General features: G+C 35.3%; 2 protein-coding genes and 2 long non-coding RNA genes across 5 annotated transcripts; 2 read left to right on the forward strand and 2 right to left on the reverse strand.

Annotated features, from left to right (window-relative positions):
- The first annotated feature begins 163 nt into the window (after positions 1-163).
- On the forward strand, positions 164-1,751 carry LOC149500066 (uncharacterized). Its single transcript, XR_016325335.1, has 3 exons — positions 164-707; positions 950-1,101; positions 1,474-1,751. It is a non-coding gene; the product is annotated as an uncharacterized LOC149500066 (long non-coding RNA).
- On the reverse strand, positions 1,749-3,144 carry LOC149500067 (uncharacterized). Of its 2 annotated transcripts, XR_016325333.1 has the most exons (3): positions 2,264-3,144; positions 2,150-2,159; positions 1,749-2,070 (listed from the first exon to the last, which is right to left on the reverse strand). It is a non-coding gene; the product is annotated as an uncharacterized LOC149500067 (long non-coding RNA). The 2 variants fall into 2 exon arrangements; XR_016325334.1 differs by lacking the exon at positions 2,150-2,159.
- A 10,713-nt stretch (positions 3,145-13,857) lies between these two features.
- LOC114243455 (uncharacterized) lies at positions 13,858-18,859 on the reverse strand. The gene is made up of 6 exons (XM_028174960.2): positions 18,691-18,859; positions 18,241-18,402; positions 16,651-16,894; positions 16,426-16,560; positions 14,903-15,066; positions 13,858-14,435 (listed from the first exon to the last, which is right to left on the reverse strand). Exons 2-6 carry the CDS (start codon positions 18,384-18,386, stop codon positions 13,859-13,861), a joined length of 1,266 nt encoding a protein of 421 aa, XP_028030761.2. The 5' UTR covers positions 18,387-18,402; positions 18,691-18,859; the 3' UTR covers position 13,858.
- On the forward strand, positions 18,844-21,086 carry LOC149500068 (uncharacterized). The gene is made up of 4 exons (XM_089737892.1): positions 18,844-19,337; positions 19,678-19,884; positions 19,959-20,075; positions 20,690-21,086. Exons 1-4 carry the CDS (start codon positions 19,298-19,300, stop codon positions 20,734-20,736), a joined length of 411 nt encoding a protein of 136 aa, XP_089594018.1. The 5' UTR covers positions 18,844-19,297; the 3' UTR covers positions 20,737-21,086.
- Positions 21,087-24,130: the final 3,044 nt, after the last annotated feature.

Genomic DNA, 24,130 nt, shown 5'->3' on the forward strand with positions numbered 1-24,130 from the left:
GGGTGGGGCAGCCGTTGTACTGTTAAAAGTAAGACCTTACAACTCATGTCTCAAGGTGGGTGGCGGCATGTAAGTTGTAGCTGTCTATGAGCCGTGAGCCCGTCCATCCATCTAAGCAATAAAAATAAACTTGTTACTTACTAACGGCCGTTTTCAATAACCTATCTATCCCTAGTTTCGGTTACTAAAAATAGACAAATCTATATTTTTGTCCTTACTTACGTTCCAATAACCTATCGACGGGCAGCAGTTCCTATCGGATTTATCTATCCATCGTCGGGAGGACGGATAGCCTGCTAAAGATAGAACGCTCATACAAATCGTGCTTACTTCCGTTTCAATATGAGTTTTAAGTAACTCTCCGGTAGGCGGCGCTATCTCTAGTATGGGCATTCGCTTATCTGTCAAAATCGGCCGGTTGCATGTTTATCTTTCGAAAGTAAATCGCTATAATTTAATAATTGTTTCTCTTCATATTGGCATATTGTAGCAGTGATGATAGTGATATGGAATTATTTCAAATGATAATGGATTGTGATGCAGATAGTGATAGTGAGGCCGATATCATATGGTTAGGAAAATAAAGATCGTCTGAATTACATGGCGAAGATCAATAATTACGAATTTGACTATAGATTTCTGAGCAAAGGTGTTGTGAATGAATTGATTAATTTAATGAGACCATATTTGAGTGTAACGTCAAAAAGGTAAGATAAATTTTAACCATAAAAGTACTCGTTATTACAACTTATATTTGTTTATAGCAATAGCAAAACTATACCAAATTTTTGTTGTGTTACAAAATCACACTCAAGCGGAATTCTATAATACTGCTGGATTCCCATGGTGCCCTAAATGACATTCATATACTAATACAATAACCTGTTAGGCTATTTACCTTCATTCTTATTACACACTAATACCTCTACATTTTATATTTGTGTTACAGATTCAAATATAGGAGAGGAATTTAGAAATAGAAAAAGAGTATTTTGAATGTGTAATTTGTGTGCAATGCATCATTGATGTTTCAAAATGTTGTTGCTTGATGGCCTGGGTCTACTCATGATACAACTATAATTAACCATTCCGATTGAAAAGGTATTTCTTATTTATATTACCTTATTTATATTATTATTATTATATATTATTATTATATTTTTATTTATTTATATTATATATTTCGGTGTTTATATGAATTTAATATGACACTATTATAATAAATTATCTACATATCAAGAAAACATTGATAACAAGGTGGACTTGGAAATTGCTATTTGCTTGCCGATAGAGGCTATCCCCACAACCCTATCTTTTAACGTGATTAATTAACCCACATACTCAATCGGAACGATTTAAACTGAATCACATATTAAAACAAGAAATACTATAGAGAGGTAATCTTTTTTTTTAGTTAAGAGCTTGTTATACTGTATTGTAAAATAATTTAAGCAAATAATGTATAATTTTCAGATGCATTGGTGTTTGTAAAAGAAGACTCCCTGTACATCACTGAAAAGTAGATTAAAACTAGAAAATATGCAAGCTGTTATTATAGCTGCCATGCTGCATAATATCGTCAGAAGTATGAATTTAGAAGAATTAGAATCAGGAATTTCAGTCGCAGATACATTACAGGAAAATAATATAATTGTTCGTAACAAATTTTCAAAACTTACATCTGAAATACAACTATGTACTTATAAATAATTGCTTCCAAAGATAATTTATAAAATAAACTCCAAAGATAATTTGACTATTTTTTATTTTCCAAAATGATAATTACATGGTAGTTAGTACATGCAAGATATTTAATTTAGAATTTGTACATATACTTAAAAAACTATCTAACATAAAATTATTATTGCCTACTTAATTTATGAAATTTAATATTCCTTTTAAGTAATTTTTAATTTTTTAAATTATCTAAATCTAACTTAACTTTTGCTACAACAATCTCCTTTTCTTTATTTTCCAAGTCAAGTCTCTTTTTTGCTATTAGATATTCTGCTAATGCATTGTCCCTATGCTAGCCTTGCATTTCTTTTCTTCCATCTTGTTTCCGCTTGGCTGTAAAAGTGTTAAAAATATTATATGTGACCTACAACAATGTGCATGCTTTATCCAAAATTTCATTTGCAATCCTTACCACCTCCAGCCTGTAACAAAGAGCATAATTATTTCAAATACTACGGAAACCTGAAGAAAAAATCATGTTTATCAATGTGTTATTAGAGACAAACAATCAACTAATTATACTAACCTTACTAAGGTTGTTTCTTATGTTGCCGTAGCGTTCTTTAAGTTTTCCCATTTTAGTCGAAGCTGCGATGGAGTTCGTGGGAAACGACGAATCGACGAATTAAAATCATTTACAAGGGTTTGCCAAGCCTGCTCCTTCAATTTATTGTTTGTGGCATTTGTTGCCTTATAATTGAAATGTTTTTTCGCCGCCACAAGTTCTGCTAGAATCATCGTCTCATCTTTTGTCATGGGTGCTGCCTTTCTTGACTGAAAAAGATATATTTTCTAAACTTGAACTCAAAGTTTTCAAAGTAAAATTATTATTATCAATGTAGTTCATAGATACTTACAGAATTCATTTTATTTCACTGTAGCTCTTTAATTATAAACACACTTAGAATTATAAACGAAAGTTTTAAAGCGTTTTGGAGGTAAGTCATCATCTAATATAGTAGGTAAACAATAGAAAAACAAACAAAAGAAACTGATCACTGCTTATTGGCAAACGGACTGTCAAAACGTTTCGTTTCATAATTTCGACTAGGATAAAAATGGCAATACGTCCAATTTAAAAAAATGTACATATGCTTTTATTACTTTTTGTTATAAACAAATGTGTTTATGATAGTCTACAATATGCTGGTTAAATTATAGTTATAATTTAGAATAAAATAAAATAAGTCTTGATCCTGATGTTGTTTCGTATTTGTAGTAGAACGAAACGTATCAAGAGGCTCGGATAAATCGGAGGGAAGAAGCTATCTACTGTTGGTTAAAGAGAGATAGCACTTATCCGTGATTGTGAAACGCAAACTAAGGATAGATACGCTCTTGCTGATATTCCGAGATAGCTATCTATCCGAAAACTCAGATACGTTATTGAAAACGGCCGTAAGTCGCTTTTTAAACTTTTAATAAGAAATTTAGAGCTGTTTCACATTGATTTTTCGGAAATCTATTTGTTTCTATGTTCGAGTCATAAGGACGATCGCGTTCACGAAAATTGTAAAATATTCTCGAAGCGTCTGAAATAATACTTGTATATTATGTAATGAAAATAAAAATAAAAACGAGTAAAAACTTTAAAAGCTATTTTAATTATGCCTGCGATTCGCGAAAATCGAAGTCAATGATACTATTGGTATAATTCTTACAATCATTATAAAGAATCTGTAAATTGAATTACTTTTTTTGATAACTCAAGAGCCCTGCTTTTTTAAAATACGTTTTTTAGTAATTAAGAAGAATTCACGCACGGTCATCGGGCCCTAAATTAGGATTCCGTGTGTTAAGGGCACCAGAGATACTTAAATAAGTTTTAAATATATACATTTAAATATATACGTATATGTATAGATAATAAACACCCAGACGAACAGCAAACAGAACTGTTCATCACGCGAACGTTTGCTCGATGCGGGGATCGAACCCACGACCCTCTGCGTAAAACTCAGGGCCGCTAATTACTGCACAACCGGGTCAGCCTTTGAGATCTTTGTTGAGACTACAGAGCACACAAACATACATACACAACTTACTTTTATTTATTTAATAATATTTCAAAATAATATACTAGGATACCGTAGAAATGTACTAGGGAAACATAAGTGTTAGGAGGTAAATTGTTTAAAATGAACCGTGCACTGCACTACCCCAAGAACTTCGATCAATAATACTACTATTACTGATCTACTATTATTGATCGAAGCCCAAGAACGATTGATTTCGTCTACAGAAACATGGATGTACCTATAAGGCGGATGTGGCTTTTAGTAATCACCGCACACTCATATTACTAGTTTTTTTTAAATAAAAAGCTCACCAGTATCCGAAGAACTGTGACAGCTCCATGCAGTCGACCTCCTTCCGGTCGTCAGCGATGCCAGAATCTAACTCTTCGTCAGTAGAACTCTCCGACTCCGAACGCGCGCTCATTATCAAAACGAAACAGAATGTCCAAAAAACTCGTCAATTTCATAGGTCCGCTAACGAAATGTAACTTTTAAAAATGTTTGACCTCTTCACTTTCATTAGGTCCTGGTACTTCGATTTTTTTTTTTACTGATCTCAATTGACGGACTGGCTCAAAAACTCAGTTAATGTGATAGATGGTTAAGTTCATTGACGTCATAATGTCTATGCCTCCGCAACCCTTGAGACTTGAGGCCGATATTTACTGTCTTGTGACAGAAACATGAACCTATTTCATATGCATAAACGTGCTACCAAACTATTCTAGATTTTTTTATTTGAATAACGGGGTGATATAAGTATTCATAGTTAGCTAAGAATAAATAAACCGTCCTCGTCGAACCCGTCGCTTGCGACGAAGGGCTCGACTAGTGAACTAACCCATAGACACAGCCCACTGAGTTTCTCGCCGGATCTTCTCAGTGGGTCGCGTTTCCGATCCGGTGGTAGATTCTGCGAAGCACTGCTCTTGCTAGGGTCAGTGTTAGCAACTCTCCGGTTGAGCCCCGCGAGCTCACCTACAAACGTTAGGGCGAAGCTGAAATAGCCTCTCAAGGCTATCAGCATAGGTAGGAAAAAAAAAACGAATAAATAATAAAAGAAATATGTAATGTGTAATTAAGAAATAATGAAGCAGGTTTTATAAAATTATAAGAAAACATTTTCCCGGGACAAAGAGACTTGCATGAGTCACACGAGTCCAACACTTGGCATCCTATCCTTCATCTTTGCTTTCATTATTCAATTGTATACGAGTTACAATTATCCAACACTTGGGATCCTATTCTTCATCTTTGCTTTCATTATGGCAATAGTCTTCTTGCGACATTAATTAGGTATTTATTATAAAAATATTCTGTTTTATGAAAAATAGAGTGAAATGAGATGAAGTTGAAATTACACGCGATGATCTAGCGACGTCATTTTTAATTATTTCATTAATAAAAGAATTGTGTTCCCTGTAGGACTATAAATCTACTTTAAACAGACAATAGTATGTGCTATGCTTCAGCTAACCCTTTCATGCTATTTCCCGAAAAGCGTGAATTTTAATAAATTGTAATAATCCATAAAACTTTTTGTAACTCACTTTGTGTGTCACGTAAAAATAAAAAAGAATGTGAGCCGTCACGGGACGCCTGGCAGATGTGAAATATCGACATTATTTTGTAAAAGTAATATGCAGAAAAGAACATATTGTGATAGGAACTAAATATGTCATAATGATAAAATAAAATATTACGAAAAAATTATTCGTTTTCAAGTAAAACCCAGGTTATGTGTACTGTAGTAAACAACAGTGTATACACTACGGAGTATACACTATAGGTATCCGAGCTCAGTGTAGCGAAACAGATGGCTTAACGCCGGATCGAATGGGAGAGAATCGCACAGTCGATTGCGCATGGCGATGCGTCGCCACACCGTACACACTACTGCATATAGACTGTATATATATACCATCATATAGCGTGGCGACGCGTTGCCACGGCATGCGTCCCCACGCCAGAAATCGGTTTTTACGTGGGCCTATAGATGTTTCACATCAAAATGAACGAAAACTAAAAATGACCCGTAAATACTGAAGTAGATATAACAAAATAAAGATGTTCAATACTGTCCGTAATAGAAAACCTTTTCAATCTTTCACCAAAGCTGTACAATCCATTAGACAGATTACACAGCCAAATTATACACGTCACTACTATTTGTTGCGACGATGAAATATCTATTAGGCGTTTCATTAGTTCAAAACCTGCCAATAATTTTAATGTAGGTCATGTTGATGTTGTATAAAATATTATATACGGATCGTGCAAAGATACAACTTGAAATTTAAAAGAAATTCCGAATTCCCTTTGCAGATTATTCGTTTATATTAAAAGATCAGCAGATTCAAATATGCTAAGAATGATTGCACGGCTATTTCATTGTACAAACGGTAGATAACCTCAAAATTATATGTGACAGTTATCTTACTTACCAACAAAAAAGTATCAATAACTCCGACTTAAATATACCATTGGTAATTACGCCGGTCAATACGGCATTCTCTGATGGACATTAATTTTAAGACAAGGACAAACGAACACAAATAATGTTTAACATTAGAAGAATCCAGAATATATTATTTATTTACATCTCTGCTATAGTACAAAGGCATTTTGTACTATAACAGAGATGTAATGCTAATGCCTGCTTCTCTGATTTTAATAAGGTTTTCGAGGAAGATTTTAGTATTTAATTCGTAGATATTTTGGACAAAATGGCTGAACTATAGTGGTGTTCTATCATTATATATTATACTAGCGGCCCGCTCCGGCTCCGCTCGGTTCTTTAACAAAAATTTCAACGATATTTGACGTTGTTTTATTTTTTTAAATAAAAGAACACTTATTGCGGCATAACTATATAATGTGTTCCACAAAGTCATAGTACTTATATTATTTTATTCTATCATCAATAGTTTTCGCAGGGCACGCGATGTAAAGAATATTTTAGGATTTTTTTCATATCCTCGGTTACATTATTGGAGTTTTAGTAAGGATCTCTAAATTTTTCAAAAAATACTATGCCACTCTGGAATAGTGTAGCTTCCAAACAGTGAAAGAATTTTTCAAATTGGTTCAGTAGTTTTGGAGCCGATTAAATACAAACAAACAAACAAATCTTTCCTCTTTATAATAATAATATAGATATATTTTCATAATCAACATTGATATCGAGGCAGACAGCATTCCTGATGTCCGTGGGCAACGGTGACCATTTAACTAACTGCCTACAACGGCAAAACAAAAAAAATATACTACTAAATATATTTTACCAGTTACCAGGCTCCCATAAATTGCAGCTGGCTAATTTTGAAGTTAAGAATTTGCATCCTTTTTTATCCTAATGAAGAAGCCGTGAAGCAGTAATCCGTTTCGGTTTGAAGGGCGGGGCAGCCGTTGTAACTATACTGAGATCTTAGAACTTATCTCTCAAGGTGGGTGGCGGCATTTACGTTGTAGATGTCCATGGGCTCCAGTAACCACTTAACCATCTAACCAAAAAATAATAATCTCGTCTTGTATATATTTCTATATAGTGTCGGATAAATGGCGTAAGATAAATGTCGCGTATGAAGGCGAAATGTCGCTAAAACCCCTCGATGTGACTTATTCTGAGCAAATAAAGTCCAGTCCACAAAATATGTGATCGAAAAGCTAGTTTATAACCAAAAATAAATCTTTGTACTACGTTTAACGTTTATACTTTCCGAACCGTTAATTCTCTTGTGATGGAACTCCCTACAGACACAGTCCACTGAGTTTCACGCCGGATCTTCTCAGTGGGTCGCGTTTCCGATCCGGTGGTAGATTCTGCGAAGCACTGCTCTTGCTAGGGCCAGTGTTAGCAACGCCTCCGGTTTGAGCCCCGTGAGCTCACCTACACGTCAAGGAGAAGCTGAAATACCCTCTCAAGGCTATCAGCATAGATAGGAAAAAAAATGGAACTTGGTGTGTACTGCCCTTGTCGTTATTCCAGAAAAAATCCCGCCATAGTTCCATCAACGTACCACAGATGGTGTTAATGTATTTTAAAAAAAAACCTTTTTTAAATTAGTCTATTAGAATTAGTCTCAATGCTTCGTGACCGGGTTAAACTTGTTCCCGAAACCTCCTTTCTTTTATTTCCTAGATGTGTGGACGAGCTCACAGCTCACCTGGTGTTAAGTGGTTACTGGAACCCATAGACATCTACAACGCAAATGCGCCACACACCTTGAGATAATACAAGTTCTAAGGTCTCAGTATAGTTACAACGGCTGTCCCAACCTTCAAATCGAAACTCATTACTGCTTCACGGCAGAAATAGGCAGGGCGGTGGTACCTACCCGCGCGGACCTGCCATCAGTAATCCTGTAAACCTTCGGATCCCTAATCCCTAATGTTAGATTTGATGAATTAATTTGTTTGTCTTGGATTTATCTGGCACAGTGATCACCGTGTGACATTTGGGACTGCATTGTAGCCAAGATTTCGTAAGTACAACATACAATTTTATTTTTATCGGCCTAGATTTTTGAGGATCCCGATTGGCTTTCGTTCGCCTGCTTCCTGGTTTGACCATCAATCAATTAACAGAGACAATTATCTTTTTTTTGTTTGTTCAATCAATAATAAAATGTTTAGGAATATTTTTTTCTAGATTTCTTTATAGTCGAAAATTAAAGAAAAATACGTTCAAATTATTAAAGTTAATAAATAATAACAATAAAAATTACCTAAATTACGTCATTTTTTATAAATAATAATAATAACAACAACAATAAATTAAAATTAAGTCATTTTTTTTTTAAAGTATTATTGTATTTGAAGTACCAGGAACACAGAAATGTTAGGATGTGTATTGAGTTACAAATTTTCGCAAGTAATTATTTTTTAACCTATTCTATTGTTTGATTCAATTACAATTGAAACGGTAAAGTACGTACTGGAATTTTTATTAAGATACGATTCTTGCCGAATTCAATTAGATAAATAGCGTTGTAGGTACTGTAAACACAAATCAAGAAACCGTTGAAATAATTCAAAATTGGCAACACTCAACTCACGAGACACGGGTTTTTTTTTATTATTTCGCGCCAATCTTGAAATTTTTGCTTTATTTACAAATAACACATTTCACTGCACTTTAGCTTTTGTTTTGTTCGTCGGTTAAAGACGTTAGTTTTGTTTGAAGTCGGTTACAGACTGCTCATGTTTTGTTCGATTTTCGAATGCAAGACAGAAGACGCATGGAGTGGCCACATGTTTTTAGTTTCATTAGAACACGCTTTTTTTATTGCCCTTGTAGGCATAAGAGCATGCGGCCCACCTGATTGTGAGTGGTTACTGTCGCGCATGGACTTCAGCGATGCCAGGGGCAGAGCCAAGCCGCTGCCTACCGTTAAGTACTCTCCACAAGCCTCGTTTGAAGAAGGACATGTCATAGCGCTCGAGAAACACCGTGGAGGGGAACTCGTCCCAAAGCCGGATGGTACGTGGCAAAAAAGATCTCTGGAAACGCACTGTGGATGAACGCAGTAGCACCAGGTAGTATGGATGAATTCTACTCCGGTGGCGGGCGGTGCGATGGTAAAAACGAGATGAAGGTATCATCTCAAACAATTCCTCAGAACGTCATTCTCAAATTGGCAACTTTAAGTATAAGGACTTTTTTGCTAAAGGGCTATGACAGCTACGACCGTGTAGGTGAGCTCACGGGCTCAACCAGAGAGAATTAGTTAAAACTAGCCCTAGCAAGAGTAGTGCTTCGCTGAATCTACCGCCGCGTCGGAATCGCGAGAAGATCCGGCGAGAAACTCAGTGGGTTCTGGGTATGGGTTAGTTAGCTCTTAGAACTCTTTGTCATTAATCAGAGTTCGACGAGGACTAAGATGATGATTGTTTAGCGACGTGTGCAAGATAATTCCGATTCCGCCCATTGACGGCCGAACGCGCGACAGTCAAATCTTCGATTCTTGCACTCTACACAAGTACACACCTCTCGACTGAGTCGTCGTACTTTGAGTCTTTATGAGGCATCGAGGGTAAAAACAAAAAAATGGTTGGTTCTCTCTAAAGTCGGTTTACGTATGATAATTTTACGTGATAACGTCAGTAGCAGAACTAATCAAACTGCTAGTTCTGAGGTCACGCGAGAAGAGAAATAAATGTGTCACAAGCCAACGCTTGGGCCGGTCGTGCCTCTCCATCGCTTGCAAGATCAGGCTCAACGTGACACATTTTCGTGCGTGCAACCGGTTTACTTCGATTTTTAAGACGTTGTCACGCAAAAAACAATAACAAATCATTTTCGACTCCACGCCACCGTTGTTCTTTGGTCAGCCAAGTGCGTACGTCTATTTTAGGCAAGAGCTTCTTCTAGACGGAGACACTTTAATGCGAACGTAAATTAATTAATCTCACCGTACTAGAGTAATTATAATTTTATGTTAAGCCACAGTCGAAGTATCAAACATTTTCTAGACGCGGTTATCGAAATCAGACCTTAATAATTATTGACACCTAAGATTTGGATTCAATTAGTAATAGGTATTTCCTTACAAAATGAAGCCGTCAGAGCAAAAGGGGCCTTACCGCGGTTAACATGGAGATAATGAGGTTTGAATTTGCTTCTAAGCTACTTCGTAGGCAAAAAAAATGCTTACAAAAACCATTTGTAATCTATGGGACACTTTCCCGATCCTGCGACCGAATGGTAAACAGACGACGTCGCCGTAAACACGTCATTTCGGATCCTCCCGATCCACTAACGGTGCTTTTAGGTACCTCAAGCACCGGTCATCGTTCTCGTCGAACCCGTCGCTTGCGACGAAGGGCTCGACGAGCGAATTAACCCACAGACACAGCCCAATGAGTTTCTCGCCGGATCTTCTCAGTGGGTCGCGTTTCCGATCCGGTGGTAGATTCTGCGAAGCACGGCTCTTGCTAGGGTTCGTGTTAGCAACGTCGTCAGGTTTGAGCCCCGTGAGCTCACCTACTTTCTTTGCGAATCTAGTATAACCCCTCGAGGTTACTAGAACAGGTAGGAAAAGAAAAGATTGGTGAAACTAGGGACAGACCGGTTTTGCATCTAAATTTATTATGTTTTAAATAAGTTGAAATATCTAAAAACACGAATTTGAAAAAAATTACGGTTAGGCCACTTTTGCGCTGACGGCCTCAAATAATCAAATTGCCCTTTAATATACAAAACGTTATAGTAATTTTTTTTTATTTGTATCTATCAAAATATGCACTCACTCAATCTAGACAATATGTCTAATAGCGCGTAGTGGTAATTTAAAAAAATCCCTTCTTGAAGAAGACAGGTGTATGCGAGCCAATAAACTCCTCAAAGACACTGTACTCTCGGGCATTTTTTTTATTGCTTAGATGGGTGGACGAGCTCACAGCCCACCTGGTGTTAAGTGGTTACTGGAGCACATAGACATCTACAACGTAAATGCGCCACCCACCTTGAGATATAAGTTCTAAAGTCTCAGTATAGTTAGAACGGCTGCCCCACCCTTCAAACCGAAACGCATTACTGCTTCACGGCAGAAATAGGTAGGTTGGTGGTATCTACCCGTGCGGACTCACAAGAGGTCCTACCACCAGTAATTACGCAAATTATAATTTTGCGAGTTTGATTTTTATCACACGATGTTATTCCTTCACCGTGGAAGTCAATCGTGAACATTTGCTAAGTACTTATCTCATTAGAAAAATTGGTACCCGCCTGCGGGATTCGAACACCGGTGCATCGCTACATACGAATGCACCTTTAGGCCACGACGACATCAAACTTGCATGTATGAACTTTATTCCCTACCAAGAAGTTATCCAAACTTGGGAATAAGAAGCAGTATGTCAGCTCAGGGCCTGGTGATGGTGGTCTTGGTTCCTGGTACCAAGCTGTATATAGACTTACTAACCAGTTCATCGGCTCCTGTGTCGCATATTATGAAGTGTTTACTGAGGTTTACTGAGGTCTACTGAGGTCTACTGATTTAATATCAATAGCTTGCACTAATTTTATTTTAAACTTGAGACAACTGACTTGAGAAACTTTTTTACTGGTGGTAGGACCTCTTGTGAGTCTGCGCGAGTAGGTACCACCACCCTGCCTATTTCTGTCGTGAAGCAGTAATGCGTTTCGGTTTGAAGGGTGGGGCAGCCGTTGTAACTATACCTTAGAACTTATATCTCGAGGTGGGTGGCGTATTTAGGTTGTAGATGTCTATGGGCTCCAGTAACCACTTAACACCAGGTGGGCTGTGAGCTCGTTCACCCATATAAGCAATAAAAAAAATGACAGTTTGCAGCAAAGAAGGTTATTTTTCCTAATTGATATGCAAAGAAATACCTTTGTTATTTCGCCTGCTCTACACCAATAAAACAATAAATAATAGTTTAAAAAAATTAACAAAATACGCTTTTATAGAAAATCCAACTAAAAAATAGAAAATAAATTTTAATAAATTTGATTTAATAATAATGTAAGAAAAAATGATTTTATTGTAAAAAATACAAACGTGGGGTGCATGGTATCAGTAGTTATAAATATTTTATGAACAGATATGAGTATAGTAATCGGCAAACTTCTTGAGCAAATGACCTTGACTGCGCAGAACCGAATTTTAGATCACTTTGGTGGTGAGGGTGAGGCGCGACGGCAGGGGAAATCGTATCGAGCGCGTTATTGGTAGATCAGTCGAACCTTACGTCCCGCACCGCGCCCTCGTTCCGCTTGCTCCCAAAAGTACGCTTGCGTACAGTGGAAAGTCTATCGTTATTAATCGTTAAGTTATTTGTTATAATTGCTTGTGGACTTTGTTGCCATTGCTATTTGTTGAGTGTTTGTTGATTTTTTTATAAAACATACACTATGCCGTGACAAACTGGTGTAGTACTTAAAAGAAAGGGTAGAAAATTTGTGTACGACGTATATTGCTTCTTTATAAAAAAAGGGGAAGAATGATATGGAAAAATTAAAACAGACTTCGGAAGCAACAAAAACATCAGTGAGTACTGTTAGGTGCATTATTAACGAAGCTAAAGGCTCTGGCTTGCTCGCCGTGTTTCGGACTCCGGGTAAGAAAAGATCAGGGAAGAAGAAAGTTACCGGAATGGATAGTTTCGTTCAATCTGTAATAAAAAGATGTAATCATAATAACTACATAACAAGCAGCGAAACTCCGTACCGTAGAAAGGCTTCGAAAAATTTAAAGAAGATATAAATTTTAATGGCTCGGAATGAAGCTTACGACGGATTATGAAAGAGCTAGGCTTCAGATGGAAAAAAAGAACAGAAAATAATCGGAAGCTGGTAAATGAAAAAAGTAACATTCGATTACTACGAATCGAATATCTTCAAAAAATAATTAATTATAGACAAAAAAGAAGACCGAATCGACAGAGTTGTAAACTACACCGATGAGCCCTATGTCGACTCATCACGATGATAGCGACTCGGGTGATGAAAACAGTGATGATGATGATAGTCAAGATTATGATAACGAAAAAAAAATTACAAATACCAGCTTCGCTTCAACTGAACCAAGACCTGGCAACAGCTCTAGTTTTGACTTAATAGAAGGAATATCTATTTTACCCCAAGATTAAATTATTACAATTATTAACCTATATGTTTTGTTGATGTTCTAATAAATATATAAATAAATACATATGTTGATTTTAATAATTTAATAGCATTATGACGCAGAGTAAGTAATGTTTTTGCACGTGAGTGTACCATGCGCGAACTTACCCCCACTACGTCAACAAATGCTCAAGAAGTTTGCCGGTCATTATACAAGGGTTATTTTGATAATATCCTGAAAAGCACTCCACGCTTTTTACAATAAAATCATTTTTTCTTACACTATTTTTAATTGAAAATCATTAAAATTTACTTTCTATTTTTTACTTGGATTTTTTATAAAAGCGTATTTTGTTAGATTTATATTTTTAATTTTTTATTTGAATTTTTTTACATTTTTAACCTGACGTTTTGAAAGGAGTCAAAATCATGTTCAAACATTCCGTTACAAACATACATACGTCTGAAGCTAATAAAAGCGTATTTAAACAAAAGAAATAAAACGTCCCGCTCATTTCACATAACTCTTTATTTTCAATCTATTCTGTATATTCTTCAAGCGATCTTGGTTCGATTTGCAGTGTTCCCTGTTAGTCCTGGCCACTCCCTCCAAACAAGATTTCACAACGCGCACCCTAACCAGCTTTCCCTCAAAGAAAACCTCCTTGCACTTATCACAACATTGTTTGTTCAACTCCGATATATTTTTTAAAACACTAGACTTGCTTCTTCCTCTCACATAACACAATTCACACAGTTTCATCGTTGTAATTTCATTCTTCATGATTATTCTCTTCTTCATTGTACTGTCTTGGTTGTGCTTTTTAGAAATGGACAGAGCGAGGTGGTACTTATGGTGTGACGTCATTCTGTGTCTTTCTTTATTATAATACACTAAGTGGCAGATGTAGCACTTTTTGCCGACACTCTTTATATGTCTCTTTTTCAATGTGGTCTGGTGTTTTTCCAGTATGTGCTTTCTCATGGTCGTTGTGATATATCTCTCACAGATCAGACACTTGTGTAACTTATTCATGGGTTCGAGACTGAGAGAGATGTGACTAGTGTCGTGGAGGATTTTATCATATCTGTAATGAAATATTATGGTTTAACTTTTGTATAAGTTAGTCACAAATAGCATACGGTATTGTAAGTACAAGTAGCTCCCATCACCCAGTCTTATTCTACTGGGAAGCAGTCAGTCCGATTTGAACAAGGCCGTGACTGTACAAAATAGTTGCGATTTTGATCTATTTCTAAAAAATGGATTATGATTCAGTAATATAATATATAATAAGCTAATCCACCTGATTATTGTAATAATATAAAAAAATCATTGGATTGCAAACAATATCTGTACCAACGAATGCTTTAAAAACAATAACTTTTATTCTAAATTAGTCTACATAGATTAAGGGACAAATAAAATTTTAAATGGTAAAAAAGAACTTTGGTGTTCATAACCATGAAGTAAATTAATCAAAATACCATTTTTAATTCAATAGAATAATCGTTAATTGAGTCATTTAAACAATTTTAATTATATCACACTTACCTACTATAGAATATTTTATTACAACATTTACAGTCAAATCTGCCAAATTCAATTAGTTCATCATAATGTACACTTTTAAACGTACTAGGATTACTTTTCAAGTCCTCCTTGCATGTTATGTTCTCCTGGTAATTTGAGTCTAGCGAGGATAGTATTTCTTCATCCTGAAAGTAATTTCATGAAATTATTTGGTGAGTGCAATGATGATATTGTTAATGAGCAATATCAGGGATACTGCTGAGCTGTTTCCTATCCTTAGGACTCTAGAACAACATCGTGTAATAAAAATCAAACCCGCAAAATTATAATTTGTGTAATTACTGGTGGTAGGACCTTTTGTGAGTCCGCGCAGGTAGGTACCACCACCCTGCCTATTTCTGCCATGAAGCAGTAATGCGTCTCGGTTTCAAGGGTGGGGCAGCCGTTGTAACTATACTGAGAGCTTAGAACTTATATCTCAAGGTGGGTGGCGCATTTACGTTGTAGATGTCTATGGGCTCCAGTAACTACTTAACACCAGGTGGGCTGTGAGCTCATCCACCCATATAAGCAATAAATAAAAAAAACTCATTTGAAGCTCATTCTATTACACTCAAGAAACAACCCTAGAGAGCATCTGTGGAATATCTCTCCCGAATCAATTACGTATGAGCAGAATGTTTCCAGGTACTATTGCTAAATCCTGCTTCAGTGTCGAATGGGATGATAGTAAAAATAAAAAAAATTAAGGGCTCATCTCTCGGGTTTATACGAGCTTGCTTAATAATACCAACAGAGACATGAATGCCTGACCATGAAAGCAGTGACAGCAAACTATTTTTGGTTCTTCATAGGACTCCTGACGAGTCTCTCAATTTTTGGAAAGAAGTTCCCTAACATATGTTTTGTTTGCAGAGGACTCGAACCAGAACCAGTGTAATATTAAAAGAATACCAAAAACCAATATCTTTTTGCTGTGATTTTTGGGGCAATTCCTAATTTATTGACTCTTTATTTTTCAATTAGTCATTAATTGACACAAGCCTATAAAATATATTCCATACAGAAAACCGTTCCAACTATGTGTATATAAGGCCCTTCGCTTTTTTATTCTATAGATGGTTAAACAACATCATAGATCATGAGTATGAAATGGTTACCTGAGTCTATAGGCCAGGGGTTCCCAAACTTATTTTGTCAGATGACCACATCGAGAAAAAAAATTTTTTACCACCCCCATTTTTTCATCTACTTACAAAACCAATATATAAGGAGCTCAATTGGTGTCTAAGAGTTCTAAATGAAATTAAAAATAGCCTCCCAAGCCTCTACAAAACGCCTTCATTTTTTTCTGGGTATGTTACCGTCCCCTATCAGCCCTGCAAGAGGCACTTTGGGAAAGGCTGCTATAGACAAAACAACATGGATGCAACTCCTGAAATGTAAGTTGCAAATCCTCAGTATGTCAGCTGTTCCAATAACACTGTCCTAATAAGCAGGAGAGACTGCTCCTGAAAACTCAAGGCACTAACAGAAATACCAACCTCAAAAAGTATTCTACTCTTTATATTCCTTCTTGTATTATTAACGACAGCATTATTATATCGATCAAAGGAGTTATACGAGCTAAAATCTTTAAACAGCTTTAAGTTCTTGAGTTGCAGGTCACCGTTTGGTTCCTGTAAAATGAAACATACAAAAATATATGTCACTGAAACGGTAAAACAAAGTGCCAAAGTTCGAATCATTACCAGCAAACGAAAACGTACCTTATTATCAAAACAAATTGGTTCCAATTTAACATTACTCTCTAACCTCATTGTTTGAGATTGTGGGAGTGGCGTTTTTCCACCATTAAAACTAGTATAGTCAATTTTGATATGTTTCTTTGCCATGTGACATTTCAGATCATCTTGTGATGGAAAATATAATTTACAGCTCAAACATTGTTTTAAGGAGTCCTTTATTAGCGGTATTGTGATGTGCGTCATGGTATGGATTATGCTTTTGTATCTGAAAAATGCAATTCTTCATGTTTATTTTTATCAAGTAAACAGTGGAATCGTTTTGTTTATTGCACTTGTTGGCAGACGAGCATACGGTCCACCTGATGGTGAGTGGTTACCGTCGCCCATGGACTTCAGAAATGCCAGGGGCAGAGTTAAGTCGCTGCCTACCGTTAAGTACTCTCTGCAAACCTCGTTTGAAGAAGGACATGTCATAGCACTCGGGAAACAACGTGGAGGGGAGCTAATTTCAAAGCCGGATGGTACGTGGCACAAAATATCTCTGGAAACGCACTGTGGATGAACGCAGTGACTTCAGGTAGTATGGATGAACTCTACTCCAGTGGCGAGTGGTGCGGTAGTAAAAACGAGATGATGGTATCATCTCAAACAGTTTCTCAGAGCACTCCCCATGGTCCATACTCTACAAATTACAGAGGGAACCGAAGTCCCTTCGCAGACCCAGAGGTTCAAATTTTCCTAATACCAAGCTTTTTTTCACTTGCTTTTTTGCACTTCACAAATAAGCTTGTGACCCTATCGTTCCCCTATGCCTCCTATGGTTCAGGGGTTATTGGAGCCTATAGCTATGACAGCTTTATGATGTCACCACCCACCTTGAGGCTTGTCTACATTTCAAAGGTGTAATTACATAAATTATTTAACTTGTTTACCTGCAAAAACTACTAAAGGCTGTTTTTATTTAAAATAATAACACCTCCTTTTAATCTTGGCAATTAGAGCACATTAATATGACAATGAGAATGACTCTACCAAATTGAAAGTAAAATATTATTTCAATATGTCTTCACTAAATTGTTTAAATCGTGATGAATGTTAATCGGCTTTGGAATGAGGTCCCCTCCACAGTGTTTCTAGAGCGCTATGACGCTTTATACTATATTGGACTATATCTCCTTCTTCAAATGAGGCTTGTGGAGAGTACTTAATGATAGGCAGCGACTTGGCTCTGACCCTGGCATTGAAGTCCATGCGACAGTAACCATTCACCATCAGGTGGGCCATATGCCTACAAGGGCAATAAAAAAAAACTTTCTCATTTTGGAGAGTGATTTCGCTGGTGATAATGACACAGATAATTTACTTAATTTTTCGATAATACATGCACTAATAATGCAACTGCAACACATCTGATTTAGAAAGAGTTTTGGTCTGTTTTTTGACTAGAAATTTATTCGCATAAAGTATTCGCAACTTAATGTCACTAAAGTAAAAAATGGCTAAGAATTTCAACTTAAAATTTTTTCTTACTATTTTAACAATTTAAAATGGTCTAAAAATTGATTGCCATTTGATTGATTGGTGTGTATCTTTGTATCCAATGTATCTTACCTATTTTTAAACTCTTTGTCACAGAATTCACAAACTTCAATACTATGCCTCGTTAAGCTCTTGTATGAGTTCGCATCTGAACAGAGTTTAGTTAGAGGCAGCTCATCCTCACTGTCGCTGGTGGTTTGTTTCCTCCGTTTCTTCATTTTGATAAAATTTGCACTGTGCGATTCACCCAAGAAAATTATAAATACATGTTGATCAATTTACTAACTTGTCATTAATAGCTAAATTGACCACCTTAATTTTAACCTAAACAATAAATGATATTTTCAAATAGTTATATTGAAATCTTAACGACTAGTTATTTAATAATTTAAGATGTGTCGATCGAATTTATAAGTTAATTTAAATAATGTTTAAGTATAAAATTAAGAATGTCAATGGGTAATTCGAATTTAGAATGAAAGTGTTCAAATGACAGAAAAAATAAAAATTACGCATACTAACTTTAAAAACTCTTAAACATAACAATTAATTATTAGATTAAATTGAGTAAAATCAATATAATTTGCTTCATAACATTAAAAACAATTGGTAACAATTAAAAACTAAAATTAACAAATTATTCATAATATTTTCAATTCCATTTCTGCACTGAAGTAGGAAACCACACAGTCGCGCCATCTAATACACCGCTCTTAAAACTAAGCCACATAATAGTTCATCAAAAAGTGTAAGATGGCATTGCCACTCCATCGCATAGTTACCGACAGTCAGTGACAACGCTACGACAGTTTTCAAGTTGTCAGATTTGAGTGACACAAAATGGCGACTGCAATTTGCGTATGCGCGTGTTTGTAGTTTTTGTTGCATTTTGTGATAAATTCTGTTTTCTTCGTGTTTGTGATACTCCAGATAGTGTGTGTAGTCGAGCTCTGTGTTCCTCCGCGCTTCTGTGAAGTTTATATCATAAATTCATAGATTTTGTGTGCCGGCCTGCCGGCTACTGACCGGGAAACGTTCGTGATAAGACGCTATCGCTATTTGTATTGATTTTGCGGAATAGACGCTCAAGTGTATACTTTCTCTGTTCTCTTGATATTACTTCGACACGATGCCGAGACGCTGTATATTGAAATGTGCACCAGAACCTGGTAAGCTTCTATACATTATACAACTTCTAGAATAATTCAGTTTCAAATGTCCAAATCAATAATACCAAATGGATTTAGCCCAACTGGTACCAAATTTATAAATTAAATAAAATTGCCCAAAGAATTTATGTTAATATCGAATGTTTGTACAGGTTACGAATCTTCGATAAAGTTGTCTTGATGTGTTTTTTGTACTTTGCTGTTAATAATAATTTAGAGCTGAATCATAGCAATAGAAGTAGCATAATGAAATCCCTTATAAACTAGATAATCAATTGTCTCTGACAGTGCTTACCGGTTGTTATCAACAGTATATAAATATCGTACTGAATTTTTTCAGGTGTAAGGTTTCACGTATTTCCCAGCCTAGAGAGTAAACCTGAACGTTTTGAGGCATGGGTTCAAGCAATTGGAGGTAAATTGGATACCCCAGAGGACTATGAATACTACAGAAACCAACGCATATGTGATCGGCATTTTGCAAAAGAAAATAAAAACCGATACAATCGTGTGGACGCTTTGGGAGTTCCATCGCTTCATTTAAGCGGTAAGAAAAGTTACTTACTGTGTTACTGTAGCAACTAGTTTTAACAGATATATAGATTCTTTTTACTTTTACAGAAACTGATCTGGGAGAAAGAGAAAAAAATTCTTTAAGAGAAAACTTTGCCTCCTCAGTACAAGAGACATTGAATTCGGATGTTATTGAACCTACAACTTCCAATGTCCCAGTTGAAGGTTTGTAAATCTTTGAACAAGCAAAATTGGAATTAATCATAATCATGATTGAACTATAATAATAAAAACAATGCAGAGAATCTAATTTGAAATTTAGTTATTAATATAATTTTATACCTATGTATCTTGCACTTGAGTTTTGAAGCTTAGTGTATGAAAGGGTGCATAAGGGTTTTTTTTTTAATTTAAATATACTTAATTGTACATCAAGATACTTAAAAGTAGGACAAACAAATTATTTAAATGTAACAATGGGCGAGCCTTATAGCTTAATTTATATTTATACAGGGTTACAGGCTAAGTCAACCTATTCCCGTTAAGGGCCTGTAATTTACATCGTTTCTGACTGATTTGACTATGAAACACCCTATCATAAAACTAACCAATTTAGAGATATTTGAATTTAAATACAAAAAAAAAACCCAATTTTTTGCTATCAGCTTAGATATTTTGAAATGCATAAGTTTGATTATTATTATTACTTGATTTTTACTTGTAAAATAAGATGCCGTATGACCCCTATAACCAATATTGTATGTAAAATGAATAAATAAGTCACAGGCGATTAAAACTTATAAACACGAATAATAAATAGATTTTTTGTTTCTTTCAAGGATATCTAGAAACAATATTATTGCGCCTGTTTGGCAGATGTGCTTAACAATATCTACGTTTCATCAGCTATCCAACGAGGTATAACAATCTAGGGTTTAAATAAAACATCCTAGAAAACAAAATAGTTGCGAGCCCCCAGGTAGCAGTTTTAACAGTCCCTCGCCAATAATAATTCTCCTTCAAGGTTAATGCGGTGCGTTTTGTAAAAGAATGCGAAGATGTGTGCAAAACAGGGGCAGATATGTTGAACATGAAATTTAGACTTAAGATGTTTTTTTGGAACTTGAAAGTTTAATAAACTTAGTATCTTGTACATATTCACTTATTGTTTTGTTTAGCCTCTCCTGTAGCCTATAAAACTAAGTGTTTTCTACAAATTTTTGATAAAACCCTAGATCGTTATACCTTGTTGGATAGCTGATGAAACATAGATATTGTTAAGTACATCTGCCAAACAGGCGCCATAATCTTTTTTTTTAGATATCCTTTAAAGAAAAATTAACTTTTATTATTATAATTTTTAATTGGTTTCTATAAGTTTTAATTATCTACATAGATACAGCATCTTATTTTACAAGTAAAAATCAAGTAATAATAATAATTAGGCTAATGCATTTCAAAATATCTAAGCTGATAGCCAAAATTTGGGTATTTTTTATAAAAAACAATTATATTCAAATATCTCTAAATTGGTTAGATTTATGATAGGGTGTTTCATAGTCAAATCAGTCAGAAACTATGTAAACTACATGCCCTTAACAGGAATAGGTCGACATAACCTGTAACCCTGTATATATATTATAGCCCATGCTACTTGCTGATAATGTAGCTTTCATGAAGAAACAAATTCTAATCACAAATTTCAGAGCTATTACATTCTTAGGTTTTCAGTTCTAATATCTATTTAATTTTTTTACTTCCAGATATGATGACACAGAACAATCGTTTATCCTTGCGAAAATATAATATGTACCAAAGTCAAATCAAACAATTAAGAAAAAGAGTGAAAACTTTTCAAAAAAGAGAAGATAACTTCAGGACAAGATTAGCAAATGCTGAAAAGATGACTGATGAATCTGCATTTAAAAGGATTGCCAAAAGTATGACTCTGCCTGCAAAGATTTTTACGAATATGCAGTTTCGCACTACGTCAAAAAAACCGTCAGGCAGGAGATTTCTATTAGAAGAAAAAGTGCTATCATTAACACTCTACAAAAGAAGTCCCAAATGTTATTCAATGTTGTCCAGGTATTTTTCTTTACCAGCGCCTAAAACTTTGAAAAGACTTCTCAGTGAAATTAAATTGGGCCCTGGTATCAATACAATTGTTATGGAAAAATTAAAGAAAACTGTTAGTGAGCTCACCATGGAAGACCGCTTGTGCACTTTAATTTTTGATGAGATGTCTATAACCCCTCAGCTGCATTATGATGCAGCAAAAGACCAATTAAAAGGGTTCACAAGCCATGGACACAAATTAGCAGATCATGCCTTAGTTTTTATGGTGAAAGGCATAAAAAAAAACTACAAGCAACCTGTCGCCTACTATTTTACCAACAGCCTCCAATCAATTGAGTTAAAAACATTTATTACAGAAGTTATTGAAAATGTACACAAGACTGGACTCATGATACTCTGTACCATCTGTGACCAAAGCACAGTGAATGTGAGTGCTGTTAATAGTTTAGTTGGAGAAACTAAGGCAGACTATTTAAGACAGAATAAAGAATGGAGACAAGATTTCTTTGAAATTAATAAGAAAATAATTATACCTCTTTATGATGTTCCACATCTCATCAAGGGATTACGCAATAATCTCCTCACCAAAGATATGTATTATAAAGACGATGAAGATAAAGGCAAAATCAAAAAAGTGAAGTGGGAATATTTCCAATTGCTGTATGAGGCTGACAAATCATATGGAGAGTTAAGATGCCTTCAAAAATTAACAGAGGAGCATGTTAATCCCGATAAAATTAAGAAGATGCGAGTGAAGGCAGCAACGCAACTGTTCAGCCACAGTGTTGCTGTAGCCACTGAGCATTTAACAGCCAGAGGGAATTTGCCACAGGAGTGCAGGGATATAATTCCAATTGTATTAATAATTGACAAATTATTTGACAGTTTAAATGGTAACACTTTTCATGTACCCAACGGAAAAGTACATAAAGGGCCTGTTAAAAGGTTTTCACCCCATCATCAGCTTTGGCAAAAAGCCATAAAAGCCTTGAACTCTATCAAGTTTGTTACTAAGAAAAATGTTATAATTGAAACTGTGCCATCTGTAAAAAAATTTGTAAAAACAATTGAGGGCATGCAAGCTCTCTGGAAAATTTTATCCCAAAAATATTCTTTTGACTGTATGTTAACAAGGCACTTTAATCAGGACCCAGTCGAAAACTTTTTTGGTAATATTAGGAGTTTCGGAGCAAGAAATGTGGCACCAAATTGTGTAGCTTTTGAAGGTGCTTTTAAGGCGTTGTTATTAAATAATTATAATTCTCCCCACTCAATCTATGCCAATTGCGAAGCAGATAAAAATAATTGTTTACAAACCTTAGACTTTTTTGTTAAAGAAAAACATCTGCCCGCATCCAAAGAGCCAGAGATAATACACTTAAGAGAAAATTTATCTCAAAATATTAATGAAAGTCAGGATGCTGGGCAAAGGACATACGTGTGTGGCTGGGTTCTTACCAAATGCTTGAAATATGTCGTAAAAAATTGTAAAATTTGTAGAAGTGCCTTGATTGGAAATAAAGATAGTCAACAAAACACATACATAAGGGCAAAAGAATATGAAAAATCAAAAAAGTGGTTGTGTTATCCCACTTATCAACTAGATAAAAGTTTCCAGGAAGTACAAAACATTACTATATCACATTTAAAGAAAGATGTGCCTAAAGAAAATTTAAGTAAAACAATAAAAATGTTTTGTGATATATTTGTAACATACCCTTTCGATTGTATAGACCATAAAGAAAAATTGACACACTATTTTGAAGACAGTGTAATTAATGTAATTATTTATAGCTGGTGCAGGTCAATTAATAGAATATTAAGTGGTAAGCTGACATATGAAGGTGATGATGAGATGAAAGTCTTAGCTCAAAAGTACTTTAATAAAAATCGTCACAAAAAAATAAATAAACTGTTTCGTTTGAGAATTCTTTGTTTTAATCATAAGACCTTGTACCTGTCGTCGGCTAACCATGTTAAACTGCTAAGTCCACTATTTTCGTAAAGATTTTGATGAGAAAAAATATCATCAAAATCTTTACTAATAGGTGGACTTAACAGGTTAACATGTTTAGTTTGCAATAATAGCATTATACATACTTTATTCTATATATAGAGCTATATGTATATATATAGCGGATTAGTACAAGAGCGGTGTAATAGATGGCATTGTCGACTGGGTCCCCGAAAACATCCTAAGA

This window comes from Bombyx mandarina, chromosome 24, assembly GCF_030267445.1.
Source record: "Bombyx mandarina strain Sakado chromosome 24, ASM3026744v2".
NCBI classification, from domain to species: Eukaryota; Metazoa; Arthropoda; class Insecta; order Lepidoptera; family Bombycidae; genus Bombyx; species Bombyx mandarina.